Source organism: Salvelinus fontinalis, chromosome 35 (assembly GCF_029448725.1).
Source record: "Salvelinus fontinalis isolate EN_2023a chromosome 35, ASM2944872v1, whole genome shotgun sequence".
NCBI classification, from domain to species: domain Eukaryota; kingdom Metazoa; phylum Chordata; class Actinopteri; order Salmoniformes; family Salmonidae; genus Salvelinus; species Salvelinus fontinalis.
Genome location: NC_074699.1, coordinates 1620713 through 1643974, shown reverse-complemented (window position 1 = coordinate 1643974; position 23262 = coordinate 1620713). Strand labels below are relative to the sequence as shown.

The following is a 23262-nucleotide window of genomic DNA, read 5'->3' as shown; positions in this document are numbered from 1 at the left end:
TAGCGAATGTGTAGATAGTTACAGGCCAAAATACCTCGTTTAAAGCATACAACATGCCCATAAAACTAAAATACAGGCTATATACAGCTATGCGTGTGACGGTCGTGACTGAGAAGGGCGGCAACTGGGCCGAATCATATAGAACAAATGAATGATTGAATGGCAATGCGGGGAAGTTGACTAAAAGTGAAAACAGTAAACTTCCATATTATGTGCACAGCAGTTTACTGTTTATTAGATGCAGGTTAACTATTTATTGCTTTTACCCGTATGAAGCCCTGCAGATATCAGTGAAACGGAGCAGACACTGAAACTGAAATATAGGAATTCCAGCGTCTTCACAAATAGTCCAGCCTGCACGGTTCTGTTTTCTGTGTCCGATACCTTGTCTGTTTGCGTTCACAAATCTCCGTATCCCTCGTATCTCCTCACCGGTATATATCTCCCACACATCAAGGATAATGTATTTTTGGAAACGGCACCAGTAATTTACTAATTTAAACTGTAGTTTGAAGTCCCACAACAGAGAGAACGTTCCGTCTTTTAACGGAGAAATCACATACCTTCTCAAATGGCACAACTGTAATTCACTGCGCAACCAGTGGCTCCGTGACTATGGTAAGTTCCTTGTGGGAAGAGTTGATCATAGGAGGAATGTAGCCTATATTAGCCTATAGCTATAAAGATCACCTCGCATTTAGACGAAGGCGTTCACTGTGTGTGTGTGTGTGTGTGTGTGCGTTGAGCGGGGTGTTAGGAGGACACACATGAGGCTGTCCGTGTCAGGGTGTGCATTTGTGGTTAAAGATTACGCACCAGAGAAATAAATATGTAAAAGATCGCAGCTACCCTCTTGGTGTGTTAAAGCTCACAACATTAATACATTATTTTGATATGCAACCAAATAATGTCGTATTTTTACCATTGAACTATACTTCTTTGCTTTTATTACAACGAATTGAAAGCATGGCTTTATAGGCTCTCATTGATAAAGCTTGGTTCCTGAACACTACCGTCTCAACCACCAGTATGCCAGTGTGCTACTGACCCGCATTGACGTCATTGCGTCATTAGGTATCCCTTAGAAACACAGAGCTTCAAAAATAGTATCAAATTAATTCAACTTGCGAGAAAGGAGGGCGGGGCGGTTGGAAAGAATACGGGGTGCTGAAAATTCGTCTCTTGGCCACCACAAAATACAATGCATTGGACCATGTGAATTGTAAAATATTTGGACGTTATTTCCAGGATGAAAATTGTAGGCTACAGGGCTGTGACATTAGGCAACATAACGTAGCCCAGTTCTCGCTTTGTCGCTGTCCATGGTTCTCAATCCGCTTAACATGCAATAGAACAGACCAGGACAATAGAACAGACCATGGTGAAGAACAGACCAGGACAATAGAACAGACCATGGTGAAGAACAGACCAGGACAATAGAACAGACCATGGTGAAGAACAGACCAGGACAATAGAACAGACCATGGTGACGAACAGACCAGGACAATAGAACAGACCACGGTGAAGAACAGACCAGGACAATAGAACAGACCATGGTGAAGAACAGACCAGGACAATAGAACAGACCAGGACAATAGAACAGACCATGGTGAAGAACAGACCAGGGTGAAGAACAGACCAGGACAATAGAACAGACCAGGACAATAGAACAGACCAGGCCAATAGAACAGACCAGGACAATAGAACAGACCAGGACAATAGAACAGACCAGGACAATAGAACATACCATGGTGAAGAACAGACCATGGTGAAGAACAGACCAGGACAATAGAACAGACCATGACAATAGAACAGACCAGGACAATAGAACAGACCAGGACAATAGAACAGACCAGGACAATAGAACAGACCAGGACAATAGAACAGACCATGGTGAAGAACAGACCAGGACAATAGAACAGACCATGGTGAAGAACAGACCAGGACAATAGAACAGACCATGACAATAGAACAGACCAGGACAATAGAACAGACCATGACAATAGAACAGACCATGACAATAGAACAGACCATGACAATAGAACAGACCATGACAATAGAACAGACCATGACAATAGAACAGACCATGACAATAGAATAGACCAGGACAGTAGAACAGACCATGACAATAGAACAGACCATGGTGAAGAACAGACCAGGACAATAGAACAGACCATGACAATAGAACAGACCATGGTGAAGAACAGACCAAGACAATATAACAGACCATGGTGAAGAACAGACCAAGACAATAGAACAGACCAGGACAAATCCCGGCCTCGAAGTCTGCATGTGGACACTTCTAGAATTCAATCCAACACACTCAGAACTGAAACATATACTAGGTAATTCCTCTCATTTACTGATACCACATACAATTTCTCCATAGGCCTATTCATTTTCTACGCCAGATGTCCAAGTATACATTGACCGGATAAGCATGTCAGAATAGCACAAATGAACCATCTGAATGAACCTATGAGATGCTGTTGCTAAGTGGTGCCTCCTATATATCAGATACTGCTGTCCTCTTATCTAAATAGATATATAGACACCACAGGTAACCTATCAGATACCGCTGTCCTTTTATCTAAATAGATATATACAGACACCACAGGTAACCTATCAGATACTGCTGTCCTCTTATCTAAATATATACAGACACCACAGGTAACCTACCAGATCCTATGTGAATCCAAGTAGTCTATAGACATTTTAAAGGGAAAAGGGGATACCTACTCAGTTGTCCAACTGAATGTATTCAACTGAAATGTGTCTTCCGTATTTTACCCAACCCCTCTGAATCAGAGGGGGGCTGCCTTAAAGTCTTCAGTGCCCTGCCTTGCTCAGGGGCAGAACAGATTTTTACGTCAGCTCAGGGATTCGATCCAGCAACCTTCTGGTTACTGGCCCAACACTCACACCACTAGGCTGCCTAACCTCTTCTAATCACGTGTTCAAATGTCCCAAGATGTTTTTTGCGGTTTCTATTTGTAGGCTCAGTCTATTTGTATACTTACTTTTTCAACAAGGACTATAAACAAAGTTATATAATCTGTCTTACACACCAAAACACAGCTAGCCAATACATTCTCAGCTGAGCCATTGGCCTGCCTGCTACCCCCTCCCATTGGCTGATCTCACTCTTACAGCCTCATTCAAAGCAGTGTGTGTTAGTGTGTGTGTGCGTGAGTTTGTGTGTGTGCTGGTCACTCACATCACATGTCTATTACATAACTGAGCACCCAGTCCTCCTCTCACCCCCCTGACAAATTCACACGCTTCGTTGGACACAAGTTATTTATACACTGTACCCAAGACGTGTGGGTTCAGAAATACCACCAGAGTTAAATATGAACTGAGAAACATTCTAAAAGGGAGCGGTTCTGAGGACAATAATAGGCTAACAACCATTAGCGATGCGGTTGCTCTCCAAGGTGCTGTGCAATATGCATTCTCGTGTGTTTACTTGATATTTATAGCAGTCCGTGCATGTGTGCCAGCCTCTCTGCAACATGTTCCCTCACAGGCTGCTAAAAATAGCAGGCCGCACTGTGCTTGCACTATTTCCAGCACTTGCAGACAAAACACATTGTCTGTGCAGAATTGCAGCTGTGGCTATGGGCAAGCCCTAGCCCATGTAGACTAACAGCTCATTGACAATGACTGAACAGTATACGAGTGGGTTAACGACGCCTCTGAGTGCGTTAGTTCCCAACCTGATATAGTTCCACCATCTTCTACCCTTGATTTGGCAGTGCCTTCTGGGTTGCCAGGTAGCCTAGTGGGGCGGCAGGTAGCCTAGTGGTTAGAGCGTTGGACTAGTAACCGAAAGGTTGCAAGATTGAATCCCCGAGCTGACATGGTAAAAATTTGTCGTTCTGCCACTGAACAAGGCAGGTAACCCACTGTTCCTAGGACGTCATTGAAAATAAGAATTTGTTCTTAACTGACCTGCCTGGTTAAATAAAGGTAAAATTAAAAAATATGGGTGACGCTTGTGGCTACAAATCCTGTCATATAAGATCCATTGTATCAGGAAGGGGACTGTCCTGCAAGTCATCTTGTTACTTCTGCAAACAATCAGGAAGGGGACTGTCCTGCAAGTCATCTTGTTACTTCTGCAAACAATCAGGAAGGGGACTGTCCTGCAAGTCATCTTGTTACTTCTGCAAACAATCAGGAAGGGGACTGTCCTGCAAGTCATCTTGTTACTTCTGCAAACAATCAGGAAGGGGACTGTCCTGCAAGTCATCTTGTTACTTCTGCAAACAATCAGGAAGGGGACTGTCCTGCAAGTCATCTTGTTACTTCTGCAAACAATCAGGAAGGGGACTGTCCTGCAAGTCATCTTGTTACTTCTGCAAACACACTCATTGTCACTGGCGCATTTGGATTTTAGCAACATGTCTTGGTTGGGGGAACACCTGGACAGCATCAATCTGCACCTAGTATCGTACTGAGGAAACCATATCATTTTCCTCAGGCCAAAAGCAAGGTGAAATACTGCCATTCATTTGGAGTATGATCACAGAGCCACAAGGGGTGCATTTAAAAAAAGGGCAATTCTAGGAATATGACAAAGCCAGAAGTGTAGTGTTATGCAGGTTTTCATCCACTCAGGACCCTAACTGAGCTATGCTTTAAAACACAGCAATTCAATGGTTTTTAATGGGAGCAGTGCGTTGGGGAAGGGCCTAGGGCTGTGCTGTCCGTCAGAGGAGTTGGAAAGACATCTCCGTCCACTATTTACAGAATTATTTCTCCCAACCACACGGCTGCCTCGGGCATGGGTTTCAGTCTCCCCACCACACCCTCGGGCATGGGTTTCAGTCTCCCCACCACACCCTCAGACATGGGTTTCAGTCTCCCCACCACACCCTCAGACATGGGTTTCAGTCTCCCCATCGCACCCTCGGGCATGGGTTTCAGTCTCCCCACCATACCCTCAGACATGGGTTTCAGTCTCCCCACCACACCCTCAGACATGGGTTTCAGTCTCCCCACCACACCCTCAGACATGGGTTTCAGTCTCCCCATCGCACCCTCGGGCATGGGTTTCAGTCTCCCCACCATACCCTCAGACATGGGTTTCAGTCTCTCCACCACACCCTCAGACATGGGTTTCAGTCTCCCCACCACACCCTCAGACATGGGTTTCAGTCTCCCCACCACACCCTCAGACATGGGTTTCAGTCTCCCCACCACGCCCTCAGACATGGGTTTCAGTCTCCCCACCACACCCTCAGACATGGGTTTCAGTCTCTCCACCACACCCTCAGACATGGGTTTCAGTCTCCCCACCACACCCTCAGACATGGGTTTCAGTCTCCCCACCACACCCTCAGACATGGGTTTCAGTCTCCCCACCACACCCTCAGACATGGGTTTCAGTCTCCCCACCACGCCCTCAGACATGGGTTTCAGTCTCTCCACCACACCCTCAGACATGGGTTTCAGTCTCCCCACCACACCCTCAGACATGGGTTTCAGTCTCCCCACCACACCCTCAGACATGGGTTTCAGTCTCCCCACCACACCCTCAGACATGGGTTTCAGTCTCCCCACCACACCCTCAGACATGGGTTTCAGTCTCTCCACCACACCACTACCTCTGTTTAAATGCACTCTGAAGTAGACCCCAGAAAACTGAATCCAAAACTCACCTCCATTCAACTTAAGTCTCAACGCATCAAAACATCTTGCTTTTTATTTCCCAGAGGTCTGAAGTTCGTCAAAAGACAATGGATACATTCAAATGATGAGCCGATCAACTTATATGTCCCACTGCCTTAATACTGTACACAACAGTTCAATTTAAAGTTTGAAAAATGGTCAAAAGTTTTTTTTTGGGCCCTGACAAATAATTTCTATAAATAAAAGAGCAAACGTAAACAACACATTACAGTTAACTTTTTTTTGTTGCTATGCATTAACGTTCCTTTCATAAAAATACATTTTCATTTATTCATTGTAGGTCCCCACATAAATAGGAATGATAAAAAAACAAGGGCAAAACAAGACAATCTATATGAATTTTTTTAAGCAGCCATAATTGTAAAAGGTTTTGAGACGGGTCATTCCACGACCCGGTACACCTGCGTTTAGTTAGCAAGCTACAAACCAGCAGCAATTTGTCTCTTTACCAAACTATTTCTTAATCATAAGAAATTACTGTGTGATGACAACTGTTCTTCCAATTAAAACCTCCAATTAAAATAAATTTAAAAAACAGCACCATCTATGGGATTATATCAGTCTTGTAAATCAACTACTGCATTGTTCTTCTTGATTGATTCCTAACAAAATGAAGGACAGAGAGAAGGATGTGTATGAATTCATGAAATAAAACCATGTCCTGTCTGCACTTCCTAGTCCAACTCCACTGGAGACAGAACAAAAAACAGCAGCCTTCTGGCTCTATATACTGTAGTCTATGGGACAGGGAGGCTGAGTGATGAGACTCTATGCTGGGCTCTATATACTGTAGTCTATGGGACAGGTAGGCTGAGTGATGGGACTCTATGCTGGGCTCTATATACTGTAGTCTATGGGACAGGGAGGCTGAGTGATGGGACTCTATGCTGGGCTCTATATACTGTAGTCTATGGGACAGGGAGGCTGAGTGATGGGACTCTATATACTGTAGTCTATGGGACAGGGAGGCTGAGTGATGAGACTCTATGCTGGGCTCTATATACTGTAGTCTATGGGACAGGGAGGCTGAGTGATGGGACCCTAAGCTGGGCTCTATATACTGTAGTCTATGGGACAGGGAGGCTGAGTGATGGGACTCTATATACTGTAGTCTATGGGACAGGGAGGCTGAGTGATGGGACTCTATATACTGTAGTCTATGGGACAGGGAGGCTGAGTGATGGGACTCTATGCTGGGCTCTATATACTGTAGTCTATGGGACAGGGAGGCTGAGTGATGAGACTCTATGCTGGGCTCTATATACTGTAGTCTATGGGACAGGGAGGCTGAGTGATGAGACTCTATGCTGGGCTCTATATACTGTAGTCTATGGGACAGGGAGGCTGAGTGATGGGACTCTATATACTGTAGTCTATGGGACAGGGAGGCTGAGTGATGAGACTCTATGCTGGGCTCTATATACTCTAGTCTATGGGACAGGGAGGCTGAGTGATGGGACCCTAAGCTGGGCTCTATATACTGTAGTCTATGGGACAGGGAGGCTGAGTGATGAGACTCTATGCTGGGCTCTATATACTGTAGTCTATGGGACAGGGAGGCTGAGTGATGGGACTCTATGCTGGGCTCTATATACTGTAGTCTATGGGACAGGGAGGCTGAGTGATGAGACTCTATGCTGGGCTCTATATACTGTAGTCTATGGGACAGGGAGGCTGAGTGATGAGACTCTATGCTGGGCTCTATATACTGTAGTCTATGGGACAGGGAGGCTGAGTGATGAGACTCTATGCTGGGCTCTATATACTGTAGTCTATGGGACAGGGAGGCTGAGTGATGAGACTCTATGCTGGGCTCTATATACTGTAGTCTATGGGACAGGGAGGCTGAGTGATGAGACTATGCTGGGCTCGATATACTGTAGTCTATGGGACAGGGATGCTGAGTGATGAGACTATGCTGGGCTCTATATACTGTAGTCTATGGGACAGGGAGGCTGAGTGATGGGACTCTATGCTGGGCTCTATATACTGTAGTCTATGGGACAGGTAGGCTGAGTGATGGGACTCTATATACTGTAGTCTATGGGACAGGGAGGCTGAGTGATGAGACTCTATATACTGTAGTCTATGGGACAGGGAGGCTGAGTGATGAGACTCTATATACTGTAGTCTATGGGACAGGGAGGCTGAGTGATGGGACCCTAAGCTGGGCTCTATATACTGTAGTCTATGGGACAGGGAGGCTGAGTGATGGGACTCTATGCTGGGCTCTATATACTGTAGTCTATGGGACAGGGAGGCTGAGTGATGGGATAGATCCCAAAGCTTCCTAATAGAATTGAGAACTTTTCAGGTGGAGGGCTTCTTCAGAAGGTAACATGGGCCATTTAGTGAATGTTTTACCCCCTACGACCAGAGTCTGAGGTCACAGCGAATGGAACCCCTGAATTCCTTTGAACAATAATTATATGGCAATGACTTAAAAAACATTTGTTTTAAATCAACAACCTCTTTCCTGTGAGTAACTACTGTAAGTTATGTTTTTGTATGTGTGGTGTGTGTGTTCCGAGGGCTTCTCCTGTGGAGTCGTCTCAGGGTAGACGGCGGTCCTTCTTGGTTAGCAGGTAACACTGGATGGTTCTCAGGCGGTCCTTGGCAGGGGCAAACTCTGGCTGCAGCTCCAGAGTGGACTCATACCAGCGCATGGCCTTCTCAAACTCCTCCTGGAGAGACACACACACACACACACACACACACACACACACACACACACACACACACAGATCAATGAACAAAGAATAATAAATACAACTGATCAGTATTTACACAAATCACCACAATTCATACTCATGCCGTCATTTGACACACCAGCACTAGCAGCAGCACTAGCAGCAGCACTAGCAGCAGCACCATTAGCAGCAGCACTAGCAGCAGCAGCACCATTAGCAGCAGCACCATTAGCAGCAGCACCATTAGCAGCAGCATTAGCAGCAGCACAAGCAGCAGCACTAGCAGCAGCATTAGTAGCAGCACTAGCAGCAGCATTAGCAGCAGCACTAGCAGCAGCACTAGCAGCAGCACTAGCAGCAGCACTAGCAGCGGCACTAGCAGCGGCATTAGCAGCGGCACTAACAGCGGCATTAGCAGCGGCACTAGCAGCGGCACTAGCAGCAGCATTAGCAGCAGCATTAGCAGCGGCATTAGCAGCGGCATTAGCAGCGGCATTAGCAGCGGCATTAGCAGCGGCATTAGCAGCGGCATTAGCAGCAGCACTAACAGCAGCACTAACAGCAGCACTAGCAGCAGCATTAGTAGCAGCATTAGCAGCAGCATTAGCAGTAGAACTAACAGCAGCACTAGCAGCAGCACTAGCAGCAGCATTAGCAGCAGCACTAGCAGCAGCACTAGCAGCAGCATTAGCAGCAGCATTAGCAGCAGCATTAGCAGCAGCATTAGTAGCAGCATTAGCAGCAGCATTAGTATTCTTCAACACCCACCTGACACGCAACCAGCATACGATTCCACACACACACTTACCAATACCAGCATAAATAACCCGCTTCACAACCACTGACACTTGAAGGTAATTAAGCACCTGAACCAGACGACAGCCCCTGAACCAGGCGAAAGACCCTGAACCAGACCCTGAACCAGGCGACAGACCCTGAACCAGACCCTGAACCAGGCGACAGACCCTGAAACAGGCGACAGACCCTGAACCAGACGACAGACCCTGAACCAGACCCTGAACCAGACCCTGAACCAGGCGACAGACCCTGAACCAGGCGACAGACCCTGAACCAGGCGACAGACCCTGAACCAGGCGACAGACCCTGAACCAGACGACAGACCCTGAACCAGACGACAGACCCTGAACCAGACGACAGCCCCTGAACCAGGCGACAGACCCTGAACCAGACCCTGAACCAGGCGACAGACCCTGAACCAGACCCGGAACCAGGCGACAGACCCTGAACCAGGCGACAGACCCTGAACCAGGCGACAGACCCTGAACCAAACCCTGAACCAGGCGACAGACCCTGAACCAGGCGACAGACCCTGAACCAGGCGACAGACGCTGAACCAGGCCCTGAACCAGACGACAGACCCTGAACCAGGCGACAGACCCTGAACCAGACCCTGAACCAGACGACAGACCCTGAACCAGGCGACAGACCCTGAACCAGGCGACAGACCCTGAACCAGGCGACAGACCCTGAACCAGGCCCTGAACCAGGCGACAGACCCTGAACCAGGCCCTGAACCAGGCGACAGACCCTGAACCAGGCGACAGACCCTGAACCAGGCGACAGACCCTGAACCAGACCCTGCACCAGACGACAGACCCTGAACCAGACGACTCATGGCAAGGCCATGACAACAATGCTGGTCCGTTCCCATGGTGGTGGGCTCACCATGGCGATGTAGACGTTGGCGAGGGTGAAGTGGTTGACAACGAAGTGCGGGGCGATCTCCACAGCCATGCGGGCCACGGTCAGGGCGTCCTCCCACAGCCGTGCGTTCTGGAAGATGTTGGCCAGGCTGATCAGAGGTACATCCTGAGAGGGAGGGCGGGGAAGGAGGGAGGGAAGGAGAGAGAGATACTGAATTATCACACAGCCCTATAGCACGGGGTCATGTTCAGCAGTTCACACAGTAGAAAAATGTTTTGCAAAGAAAAACAAACATGTGTGTTATTATTGGGCAAGTCTCAGTCCGTGTTACCTTCATGTGGTGCGGGGCGTAGTGGAGGGCTTGGCGTAGGCAGTCGATGGCCCTCTTGCCCTGACCCTTCACCCTCCAGTAGAGAGCAGACATGCTGGACAAGACCCACGATGTCTGGTTCTGCTCAGGAGAGGAGACACTTTCATTTGTCTGCATGATTTTATTGATCTTTATACTACCGGAAGATGCTGTGATTTGGGTGATACAGGGTTGTAGAATAGCCTGACGGGCAGCTACCACCTCCACAAACACGTACCTTCTCCAAGACCTTGGCGATGCGCGTGCCCACCTGCTCAAAGGACTGAGGGGAGAACTTGTCTTTGCCCAGATTCTGTAGAACCTGAATGACAAACGGAAATCCGGTTGAGGCTCACGGCAGAACAGTGAAAAGATGCAGACTGGTGAGATGTGAGAGACTCTGTCCCCTCCCTCTCAGAGTAGACTCTCTCTCTGTCCCCTACCTCTCCGAGTTGACTCTCTCTCTGTCCCCTACCTCTCCGAGTTGACTCTCTCTCTGTCCCCTACCTCTCCGAGTTGACTCTCTCTGTCCCCTACCTCTCCGAGTTGACTCTCTCTGTCCCCTACCTCTCCGAGTTGACTCTCTCTCTGTCCCCTACCTCTCCGAGTTGACTCTCTCTGTCCCCTACCTCTCCGAGTTGACTCTCTCTGTCCCCTACCTCTCCGAGTTGACTCTCTCTGTCCCCTACCTCTCCGAGTTGACTCTCTCTGTCCCCTACCTCTCCGAGTTGACTCTCTCTGTCCCCTACCTCTCCGAGTTGACTCTCTCTGTCCCCTACCTCTCCGAGTTGACTCTCTCTGTCCCCTACCTCTCCGAGTTGACTCTCTCTGTCCCCTACCTCTCCGAGTTGACTCTCTCTGTCCCCTACCTCTCCGAGTTGACTCTCTCTGTCCCCTACCTCTCCGAGTTGACTCTCTCTGTCCCCTACCTCTCCGAGTTGACTCTCTCTGTCCCCTACCTCTCCGAGTTGACTCTCTCTGTCCCCTACCTCTCCGAGTTGACTCTCTCTGTCCCCTACCTCTCCGAGTTGACTCTCTATGTCCCCTACCTCTCCGAGTTGACTCTCTATGTCCCCTACCTCTCCGAGTTGACTCTCTCTGTCCCCTACCTCTCCGAGTTGACTCTCTCTGTCCCCTACCTCTCCGAGTTGACTCTCTCTGTCCCCTACCTCTCCGAGTTGACTCTCTCTGTCCCCTACCTCTCCGAGTTGACTCTCTCTGTCCCCTACCTCTCCGAGTTGACTCTCTCTGTCCCCTACCTCTCCGAGTTGACTCTCTCTGTCCCCTACCTCTCCGAGTTGACTCTCTCTGTCCCCTACCTCTCTGAGTTGACTCTCTCCGGTGTAGTGGATAGCGGCGCGGTTGGCCACGCCAGCTAGGTGGTCCAGGGTGTGCATGCTGGCCGCCAGGTTGGCGTTGCACAATGGCTCCACCGCAGGCTCCTGGAGTGGAGTGGTAAAGTCTATGTGTTCCGTGATGCTGCAGAGGGAGGGTGGAAACGAGAGAACGGCGAGGGAGGGTGGAAACGAGAGAACGGCGAGGGAGGGTGGAAACGAGAGAACGGCGAGGGAGGGTGGAAACGAGAGAACGGCGAGGGAGGGTGGAAACGAGAGAACGGCGAGGGAGGGTGGAAACGAGAGAACGGCGAGGGAGGGTGGAAACGAGAGAACGGCGAGGGAGGGTGGAAACGAGAGAACGGCGAGGGAGGGGGGAAACGAGAGAACAGCGAGGGAGGGGGGAAACGAGGGAACACCGAGGGAGGGGAGAAACGAGAGAACACCGAGGGAGGGGAGAAACGAGAGAACAGCGAGGGAGGGTGGAAACGAGAGAACAGCGAGGGAGGGTGGAAACGAGAGAACAGCGAGGGAGGGTGGAAACGAGAGAACAGCGAGGGAGGGTGGAAACGAGAGAACACCGAGGGAGGGTGAAAACGAGAGAACAGCGAGGGAGGGTAAAAACGAGAGAACAGCGAGGGAGGGTGGAAACGAGAGAACAGCGAGGGAGGGTGGAAACGAGAGAACAGCGAGGGAGGGTGGAAACGAGAGAACAGCGAGGGAGGGTGGAAACGAGAGAACAGCGAGGGAGGGTGGAAACGAGAGAACAGCGAGGGAGGGTGGAAACGAGAGAACAGCGAGGGAGGGTGGAAACGAGAGAACAGCGAGGGAGGGTGGAAACGAGAGAACAGCGAGGGAGGGTGGAAACGAGAGAACAGCGAGGGAGGGTGGAAACGAGAGAACAGCGAGGGAGGGTGGAAACGAGAGAACAGCGAGGGAGGGTGGAAACGAGAGAACAGCGAGGGAGGGTGGAAACGAGAGAACAGCGAGGGAGGGTGGAAACGAGAGAACAGCGAGGGAGGGTGGAAACGAGAGAACAGCGAGGGAGGGTGGAAACGAGAACAGCGAGGGAGGGTGGAAACGAGAGAACAGCGAGGGAGGGTGGAAACGAGAGAACAGCGAGGGAGGGTGGAAACGAGAGAACAGCGAGGGAGGGTGGAAACGAGAGAACAGCGAGGGAGGGTGGAAACGAGAAAACAGCGAGCGAGGGTGGAAACGAGAGAACAGCGAGCGAGGGAGGGTGGAAACGAGAGAACAGCGAGCGAGGGAGGGTGGAAACGAGAGAACAGCGAGCGAGGGAGGGTGGAAACGAGAGAACAGCGAGCGAGGGAGGGTGGAAACGAGAGAACAGCGAGCGAGGGAGGGTGGAAACGAGAGAACAGCGAGCGAGGGAGGGTGGAAATGAGAGAACGGCGAGGGAGGGAAGAAACGAGAGAACAGCGAGGGAGGGGGGAAACGAGAGAACAGCGAGGGAGGGGGAAACGAGGGAACAGCGAGGGAGGGTGGAAATGAGAGAACAGCGAGGGAGGGTGAAAATGAGAGAACAGCGAGGGAGGGTGGAAATGAGAGAACAGCGAGGGAGGGTGGAAACGAGAGAACAGCGAGGGAGGGTGGAAACGAGAAAACAGCGAGGGAAGGGGGAAACGAGAGAACAGCGAGGGAGGGTGGAAACGAGAGAACAGCGAGGGAGGGTGGAAACGAGAGAACACCGAGGGAGGGTGGAAACGAGAGAACAGCGAGGGAGGGTGGAAACGAGAGAACAGCGAGGGAGGGTAGAAACGAGAGAACAGCGAGGGAGGGTGGAAACGAGAAAACAGCGAGGGAAGGGGGAAACGAGAAAACAGCGAGGGAGGGTGGAAACGAGAGAACAGCGAGGGAGGGTGGAAACGAGAGAACAGCGAGGGAGGGTGGAAATGAGAGAACACCGAGGGAGGGGGGAATAGAACTTTAGACATTTTTCTAGTTAAAGTGTGGCTTTGGATGTTAAGAAGATATATATGTTGCCAACATGTTGAACTATCTCCTTCCCCAGAGTCAGATGAACTCATGGTTACCAATGTTATGTGTACAGTTTGAAGGAAGTTGAAGGTAGTTTCATGCTAGTTGCTACAGTAGACTTCCATTCACTGGGCTAATGAGTAATGGCTCCAGACACGACCTTGCTTCATACGGCACAGAGACATACAAATGCTATCCATGAGTTCATCTTAACAGTGTAAATATATATAAAAAAGAGTTTCAATCTCCAACTATCCCTTTAAGTCCTAATAAAGTGATTCCCAACTGACTCCAGCGGCAGTCAACATTTTACTAGTTGATTAGTTAGTTGAATCAGATGTGTCAGTGCAGGGTTGGAACAATGTGGACTGGGAGGTACATTCCCCAGGGGAGGGTTGGAACAATGTGGACTGGGAGGTACATTCCCCAGGGGAGGGTTGGAACAATGTGGACTGGGAGGTACATTCCCCAGGGGAGGGTTGGAACAATGTGGACTGGGAGGTACATACCCCAGGGGAGGGTTGGGACAAGGTGGACTGGGAGGTACATTCCCAAGGGGAGGGTTGGAACAATGTGGACTGGGAGGTACATTCCCCAGGGGAGGGTTGGAACACTGTGGACTGGGAGGTACATTCCCCAGGGGAGGGTTGGAACAATGTGGACTGGGAGGTACATTCCCCAGGGGAGGGTTGGAACAATGTGGACTGGGAGGTACATTCCCCAGGGGAGGGTTGGAACAATGTGGACTGGGAGGTACATTCCCAAGGGGAGGGTTGGAACAATGTGGGCTGGGAGGTACATTCCCCAGGGGAGGGTTGGAACAATGTGGACTGGGAGGTACATTCCCCAGGGGAGGGTTGGAATAATGTGGACTGGGAGGTACATTCCCCAGGGGAGGGTTGGAACAATGTGGACTGGGAGGTACATTCACCAGGGGAGGGTTGGAACAATGTGGGCTGGGAGGTACATTCCCCGGGGGAGGGTTGGAACAATGTGGACTGGGAGGTACATTCCCCAGGGGAGGGTTGGGACAATGTGGACTGGGAGGTACATTCCCCAGGGGAGGGTTGGAACAATGTGGACTGGGAGGTACATTCCCCAGGGGAGGGTTGGGACAATGTGGACTGGGAGGTACATTCCCCAGGGGAGGGTTGGAACAATGTGGACTGGGAGGTACATTCCCCAGGGGAGGGTTGGAACAATGTGGACTGGGAGGTACATTCCCCAGGGGAGGGTTGGAACAATGTGGACTGGGAGGTACATTCCCCAGGGGAGGGTTGGGAAACCACTGTCACACACTATATACAGTTATCTATGAGATAGACAGCCAGGCAGAGTTCAAAGTTTGAATTTACAACACTGTCCTAACCCCTTACACAAGACAAACAGAGGACAAAGGGGAAGGTTGGTACTGACTCGATGTTCTTGGCAGACACGGCCAGCCAGGTACTGGCCACGGTGGTGAGGTCTACCCTGCGTGTTCTCTGGCACTCCTCTGGCCCCGGCCAGCCCAGACTGGTATAGTCCCTCCATCGCCCTACACACACACACACACACACACACACACACACACACACACACACACACACACACACACACACACCACACACACACACACACACACACACACACACACACACACACACACACACACACACCACACACACACACACACACACACACACCACACACCCACACACACACACACACACACACACACACACACACACACCACACACACACACACACACACACACACCACACACACACACACACACACACACACACACACACCACACCACACACACACCACACACACACACACCCACACCACACACACACACACACACACACACACACACACCACACACACACACACACACACACACACACACACACACACACACACACACACACACACACACACACACACACACACACACACACACACACACACACACACACACACACACACACACACACACACACACACACACACACACACACACACACACACACACACACACACACACACACACACACACACACACACACACACACACACACACACACACACACACACACACACACACACACACACACACACACACACACACACACACACACACACACACACACACACACACACACACACACACACACACACACACACACACACACACACACACACACACACACACACACACACACACACACACACACACACACACACACACACACACACACACACACACACACACACACACACACACACACACACACACACACACACACACACACACACACACACACACACACACACACACACACACACACACACACACACACACACACACACACACACACACACACACACACACACACACACACACACACACACACACACACACACACACACACACACACACACACACACACACACACACACACACACACACACACACACACACACACACACACACACACACACACACACACACACACACACACACACACACACACACACACACACACACACACACACACACACACACACACACACACACACACACACACACACACACACACACACACACACACACACACACACACACACACACACACACACACACACACACACACACACACACACACACACACACACACACACACACACACACACACACACACACACACACACACACACACACACACACACACACACACACACACACACACACACACACACACACACACACACACACACACACACACACACACACACACACACACACACACACACACACACACACACACACACACACACACACACACACACACACACACACACACACACACACACACACACACACACACACACACACACACACACACACACACACACACACACACACACACACACACACACACACACACACACACACACACACACACACACACACACACACACACACACACACACACACACACACACACACACATCAGTACCCTAGAGACACAAACACTTTCTTAGTATGGTTCAATGATGATGACTAAGAGAACTGACTTTAGGGGAGAATCTCAATTGTATTTCCTTGATTCCTCGCATCCTTCTCAGAAGCCATTGGATGTTAAAGTCAGAGGTCCCTCCCAACTGGCCTTCTTCCACTAATGGGGTTTTGAGGAGGCGGCGAGAGGACACGAGGAGTCAAGTAAATACAATTGAGATTCTCACTGTGAGTTTGTCTGTGAGCATGCAGGCTGTTTATTACCTGAGGGCCCGGGGGACGGGATGGTGGGGCCACTGATCTCCAGGACAGAGTGGCCTCCAGGGAGCAGTGTCTCCCCCTGCAGGGTGTCCTCAGCACTGCCCCAGCCCTCAGGGCTGTCCGCCTTGGGCTTCCTCACACGCTTCACCTGGAACGTGATCTGTTGAGGACCAGGAACATAACGTTTCATACATCATGGTAGTTACTCAGTACAGGACATGTACCACTCAGCCCCCTGTCTGTCTCTATAGTACATCATGGTAGTTACTCAGTACAGGACATGTACCACTCAGCCCCCTGTCTGTCTCTATAGTACATCATGGTAGTTACTCAGGACAGGACATGTACCACTCAGCCCCCTGTCTGTCTCTATAGTACATCATGGTAGTTACTCAGGACAGGACATGTACCACTCAGCCCCCTGTCTGTCTCTATAGTACATCATGGTAGTTACTCAGTACAGGACATGTACCACTCAGCCCCCTGTCTGTCTCTATAGTACATCATGGTAGTTACTCAGGACAGGACATGTACCACTCAGCCCCCTGTCTGTCTCTATATTACATCATGGTAGTTACTCAGTACAGGACATGTACCACTCAGCCCCCTGTCTGTCTCTATAGTACATCATGGTAGTTACTCAGGACATGTACCACTCAGGCCCCTGTCTGTCTCTATATTACATCATGGTAGTTACTCAGTACAGGACATGTACCACTCAGCCCCCTGTCTGTCTCTATATTACATCATGGTAGTTACTCAGTACAGGACATGTACCACTCAGCCCCCTGTCTGTCTCTATATTACATCATGGTAGTTACTCAGTACAGGACATGTACCACTCAGCCCCCTGTCTGTCTCTATAGTACATCATGGTAGTTACTCAGTACAGGACATGTACCACTCAGCCCCCTGTCTGTCTCTATAGTACATCATGGTAGTTACTCAGTACAGGACATGTACCACTCAGCCCCCTGTCTGTCTCTATAGTACATCATGGTAGTTACTCAGTACAGGACATGTACCACTCAGCCCCCTGTCTGTCTCTATAGTACATCATGGTAGTTACTCAGTACAGGACATGTACCACTCAGCCCCCTGTCTGTCTCTATAGTACACCATGGTAGTTACTCAGGACATGTACCACTCAGCCCCCTGTCTGTCTCTATATTACATCATGGTAGTTACTCAGGACAGGACATGTACCACTCAGCCCCCTGTCTGTCTCTATAGTACATCATGGTAGTTACTCAGGACAGGACATGTACCACTCAGCCCCCTGTCTGTCTCTATAGTACATCATGGTAGTTACTCAGTACAGGACATGTACCACTCAGCCCCCTGTCTGTCTCTATAGTACATCATGGTAGTTACTCAGGACAGGACATGTACCACTCAGCCCCCTGTCTGTCTCTATATTACATCATGGTAGTTACTCAGTACAGGACATGTACCACTCAGCCCCCTGTCTGTCTCTATATTACATCATGGTAGTTACTAAGGACAGGACATGTACCACTCAGCCCCCTGTCTGTCTCTATATTACATCATGGTAGTTACTCAGTACAGGACATGTACCACTCAGCCCCCTGTCTGTCTCTATATTACATCATGGTAGTTACTCAGGACAGGACATGTACCACTCAGCCCCCTGTCTGTCTCTATAGTACATCATGGTAGTTACTCAGAACAGGACATGTACCACTCAGCCCCCTGTCTGTCTCTATAGTACATCATGGTAGTTACTCAGGACATGTACCACTCAGCCCCCTGTCTGTCTCTATATTACATCATGGTAGTTACTCAGGACAGGACATGTACCACTCAGCCCCCCTGTCTGTCTCTATAGTACATCATGGTAGTTACTCATCACAGTACATGTACCACTCAGCCCCCTGTCTGTCTCTATAGTACATCATGGTAGTTACTCAGGACATGTACCACTCAGCCCCCTGTCTGTCTCTATAGTACATCATGGTAGTTACTCAGTACAGGACATGTACCACTCAGCCCCCTGTCTGTCTCTATAGTACATCATGGTAGTTACTCAGGACATGTACCACTCAGCCCCCTGTCTGTCTCTATAGTACATCATGGTAGTTACTCAGGACAGGATATGTACCACTCAGCCCCCTGTCTGTCTCTATATTACATCATGGTAGTTACTCAGGACAGGACATGTACCACTCAGCCCCCTGTCTGTCTCTATATTACATCATGGTAGTTACTCAGTACAGGACAAGTACCACTCAGCCCCCTGTCTGTCTCTATATTACATCATGGTAGTTACTCAGTACAGGACATGTACCACTCAGCCCCCTGTCTGTCTCTATATTACATCATGGTAGTTACTCAGGACATGTACCACTCAGCCCCCTGTCTGTCTCTATATTACATCATGGTAGTTACTCAGTACAGGACATGTACCACTCAGCCCCCTGTCTGTCTCTATAGTACATCATGGTAGTTACTCAGTACAGGACATGTACCACTCAGCCCCCTGTCTGTCTCTATAGTACATCATGGTAGTTACTCAGGACAGGACATGTACCACTCAGCCCCCTGTCTGTCTCTATATTACATCATGGTAGTTACTCAGTACAGGACATGTACCACTCAGCCCCCTGTCTGTCTCTATAGTACATCATGGTAGTTACTCAGGACATGTACCACTCAGCCCCCTGTCTGTCTCTATATTACATCATGGTAGTTACTCAGTACAGGACATGTACCACTCAGCCCCCTGTCTGTCTCTATATTACATCATGGTAGTTACTCAGTACAGGACATGTACCACTCAGCCCCCTGTCTGTCTCTATAGTACATCATGGTAGTTACTCAGGACAGGATATGTACCACTCAGCCCCCTGTCTGTCTCTATATTACATCATGGTAGTTACTCAGGACAGGACATGTACCACTCAGCCCCCTGTCTGTCTCTATATTACATCATGGTAGTTACTCAGTACAGGACAAGTACCACTCAGCCCCCTGTCTGTCTCTATATTACATCATGGTAGTTACTCAGTACAGGACATGTACCACTCAGCCCCCTGTCTGTCTCTATATTACATCATGGTAGTTACTCAGGACATGTACCACTCAGCCCCCTGTCTGTCTCTATATTACATCATGGTAGTTACTCAGTACAGGACATGTACCACTCAGCCCCCTGTCTGTCTCTATAGTACATCATGGTAGTTACTAAGGACATGTACCACTCAGCCCCCTGTCTGTCTCTATAGTACATCATGGTAGTTACTCAGTACAGGACATGTACCACTCAGCCCCCTGTCTGTCTCTATATTACATCATGGTAGTTACTCAGTACAGGACATGTACCACTCAGCCCCCTGTCTGTCTCTATAGTACATCATGGTAGTTACTCAGGACAGGATATGTACCACTCAGCCCCCTGTCTGTCTCTATATTACATCATGGTAGTTACTCAGGACAGGACATGTACCACTCAGCCCCCTGTCTGTCTCTATATTACATCATGGTAGTTACTCAGTACAGGACAAGTACCACTCAGCCCCCTGTCTGTCTCTATATTACATCATGGTAGTTACTCAGTACAGGACATGTACCACTCAGCCCCCTGTCTGTCTCTATATTACATCATGGTAGTTACTCAGGACATGTACCACTCAGCCCCCTGTCTGTCTCTATATTACATCATGGTAGTTACTCAGTACAGGACATGTACCACTCAGCCCCCTGTCTGTCTCTATATTACATCATGGTAGTTACTCAGTACAGGACATGTACCACTCAGCCCCCTGTCTGTCTCTATAGTACATCATGGTAGTTACTCAGGACAGGACATGTACCACTCAGCCCCCTGTCTGTCTCTATATTACATCATGGTAGTTACTCAGTACAGGACATGTACCACTCAGCCCCCTGTCTGTCTCTATATTACATCATGGTAGTTACTCAGTACAGGACATGTACCACTCAGCCCCCTGTCTGTCTCTATATTACATCATGGTAGTTACTCAGGACAGGACATGTACCACTCAGCCCCCTGTCTGTCTCTATATTACATCATGGTAGTTACTCAGTACAGGACATGTACCACTCAGCCCCCTGTCTGTCTCTATAGTACATCATGGTAGTTACTCAGGACATGTACCACTCAGCCCCCTGTCTGTCTCTATATTACATCATGGTAGTTACTCAGTACAGGACATGTACCACTCAGCCCCCTGTCTGTCTCTATAGTACATCATGGTAGTTACTCAGTACAGGACATGTACCACTCAGCCCCCTGTCTGTCTCTATAGTACATCATGGTAGTTACTCAGTACAGGACATGTACCACTCAGCCCCCTGTCTGTCTCTATATTACATCATGGTAGTTACTCAGTACAGGACATGTACCACTCAGCCCCCTGTCTGTCTCTATAGTACATTATGGTAGTTACTCAGTACAGGACATGTACCACTCAGCCCCCTGTCTGTCTCTATATTACATCATGGTAGTTACTCAGTACAGGACATGTACCACTCAGCCCCCTGTCCGTCTCTATAGTACATCATGGTAGTTACTCAGGACATGTACCACTCAGCCCCCTGTCTGTCTCTATATTACATCATGGTAGTTACTCAGGACAGGACATGTACCACTCAGCCCCCTGTCTGTCTCTATAGTACATCATGGTAGTTACTCAGGACATGTACCACTCAGCCCCCTGTCTGTCTCTATAGTACATCATGGTAGTTTCTCAGTACAGGACATGTACCACTCAGCCCCCTGTCTGTCTCTATAGTACATCATGGTAGTTACTCAGTACAGGACATGTACCACTCAGCCCCCTGTCTGTCTCTATAGTACATCATGGTAGTTACTCAGTACAGGACATGTACCACTCAGCCCCCTGTCTGTCTCTATAGTACATCATGGTAGTTTCTCAGTACAGGACATGTACCACTCAGCCCCCTGTCTGTCTCTATAGTACATCATGGTAGTTACTCAGTACAGGACATGTACCACTCAGCCCCCTGTCTGTCTCTATAGTACATCATGGTAGTTACTCAGGACAGGACATGTACCACTCAGCCCCCTGTCTGTCTCTATAGTACATCATGGTAGTTACTCAGGACATGTACCACTCAGCCCCCTGTCTGTCTCTATAGTACATCATGGTAGTTACTCAGTACAGGACATGTACCACTCAGCCCCCTGTCTGTCTCCAAAGTACATCATGGTAGTTACTCAGTACAGGACATGTACCACTCAGCCCCCTGTCTGTCTCTATATAACATCATGGTAGTTACTCAGGACATGTACCACTCAGCCCCCTGTCTGTCTCTATAGTACATCATGGTAGTTACTCAGGACAGGACATGTACCACTCAGCCCCCTGTCTGTCTCTATATTACATCATGGTAGTTACTCAGGACAGGACATGTACCACTCAGCCCCCTGTCTGTCTCTATAGTACATCATGGTAGTTACTCAGGACAGGACATGTACCACTCAGCCCCCTGTCTGTCTCTATAGTACATCATGGTAGTTACTCAGGACAGGACATGTACCACTCAGCCCCCTGTCTGTCTCTATAGTACATCATGGTAGTTACTCAGTACAGGACATGTACCACTCAGCCCCCTGTCTGTCTCTATAGTACATCATGGTAGTTACTCAGGACAGGACATGTACCACTCACCCCCCTGTCTGTCTCTATATTACATCATGGTAGTTACTCAGGACAGGACATGTACCACTCAGCCCCCTGTCTGTCTCTATATTACATCATGGTAGTTACTCAGGACAGGACATGTACCACTCAGCCCCCTGTCTGTCTCTATAGTACATCATGGTAGTTACTCAGGACAGGACATGTACCACTCAGCCCCCTGTCTGTCTCTATAGTACATCATGGTAGTTACTCAGGACAGGACATGTACCACTCAGCCCCCTGTCTGTCTCTATAGTACATCATGGTAGTTACTCAGGACAGGACATGTACCACTCAGCCCCCTGTCTGTCTCTATAGTACATCATGGTAGTTACTCAGGACAGGACATGTACCACTCAGCCCCCTGTCTGTCTCTATATTACATCATGGTAGTTACTCAGGACAGGACATGTACCACTCAGCCCCCTGTCTGTCTCTATAGTACATCATGGTAGTTACTCAGTACAGGACATGTACCACTCAGCCCCCTGTCTGTCTCTATAGTACATCATGGTAGTTACTCAGTACAGGACATGTACCACTCAGCCCCCTGTCTGTCTCTATATTACATCA

At 49.2% G+C, this 23262-nt stretch overlaps 1 protein-coding gene across 1 annotated transcript in view; it reads right to left on the bottom strand.

Annotated features, from left to right (window-relative positions):
• Window positions 1-5695: 5695 nt before the first annotated feature.
• Window positions 5696-23262, bottom strand: part of ttc17 (tetratricopeptide repeat domain 17) — an 85772-nt gene continuing 68205 nt past the window's right edge. Inside the window, exons 34-40 of the mRNA XM_055898927.1 lie at window positions 17006-17162; window positions 15150-15270; window positions 11721-11880; window positions 10640-10723; window positions 10384-10503; window positions 10074-10217; window positions 5696-8381 (exon numbers count right to left, since the gene is read on the bottom strand). Of these exons, the coding sequence (XP_055754902.1) occupies window positions 8250-8381; window positions 10074-10217; window positions 10384-10503; window positions 10640-10723; window positions 11721-11880; window positions 15150-15270; window positions 17006-17162 (918 nt within the window). The 3' untranslated portion in view covers window positions 5696-8249. The remainder of the gene's footprint in view (window positions 8382-10073; window positions 10218-10383; window positions 10504-10639; window positions 10724-11720; window positions 11881-15149; window positions 15271-17005; window positions 17163-23262) is intronic.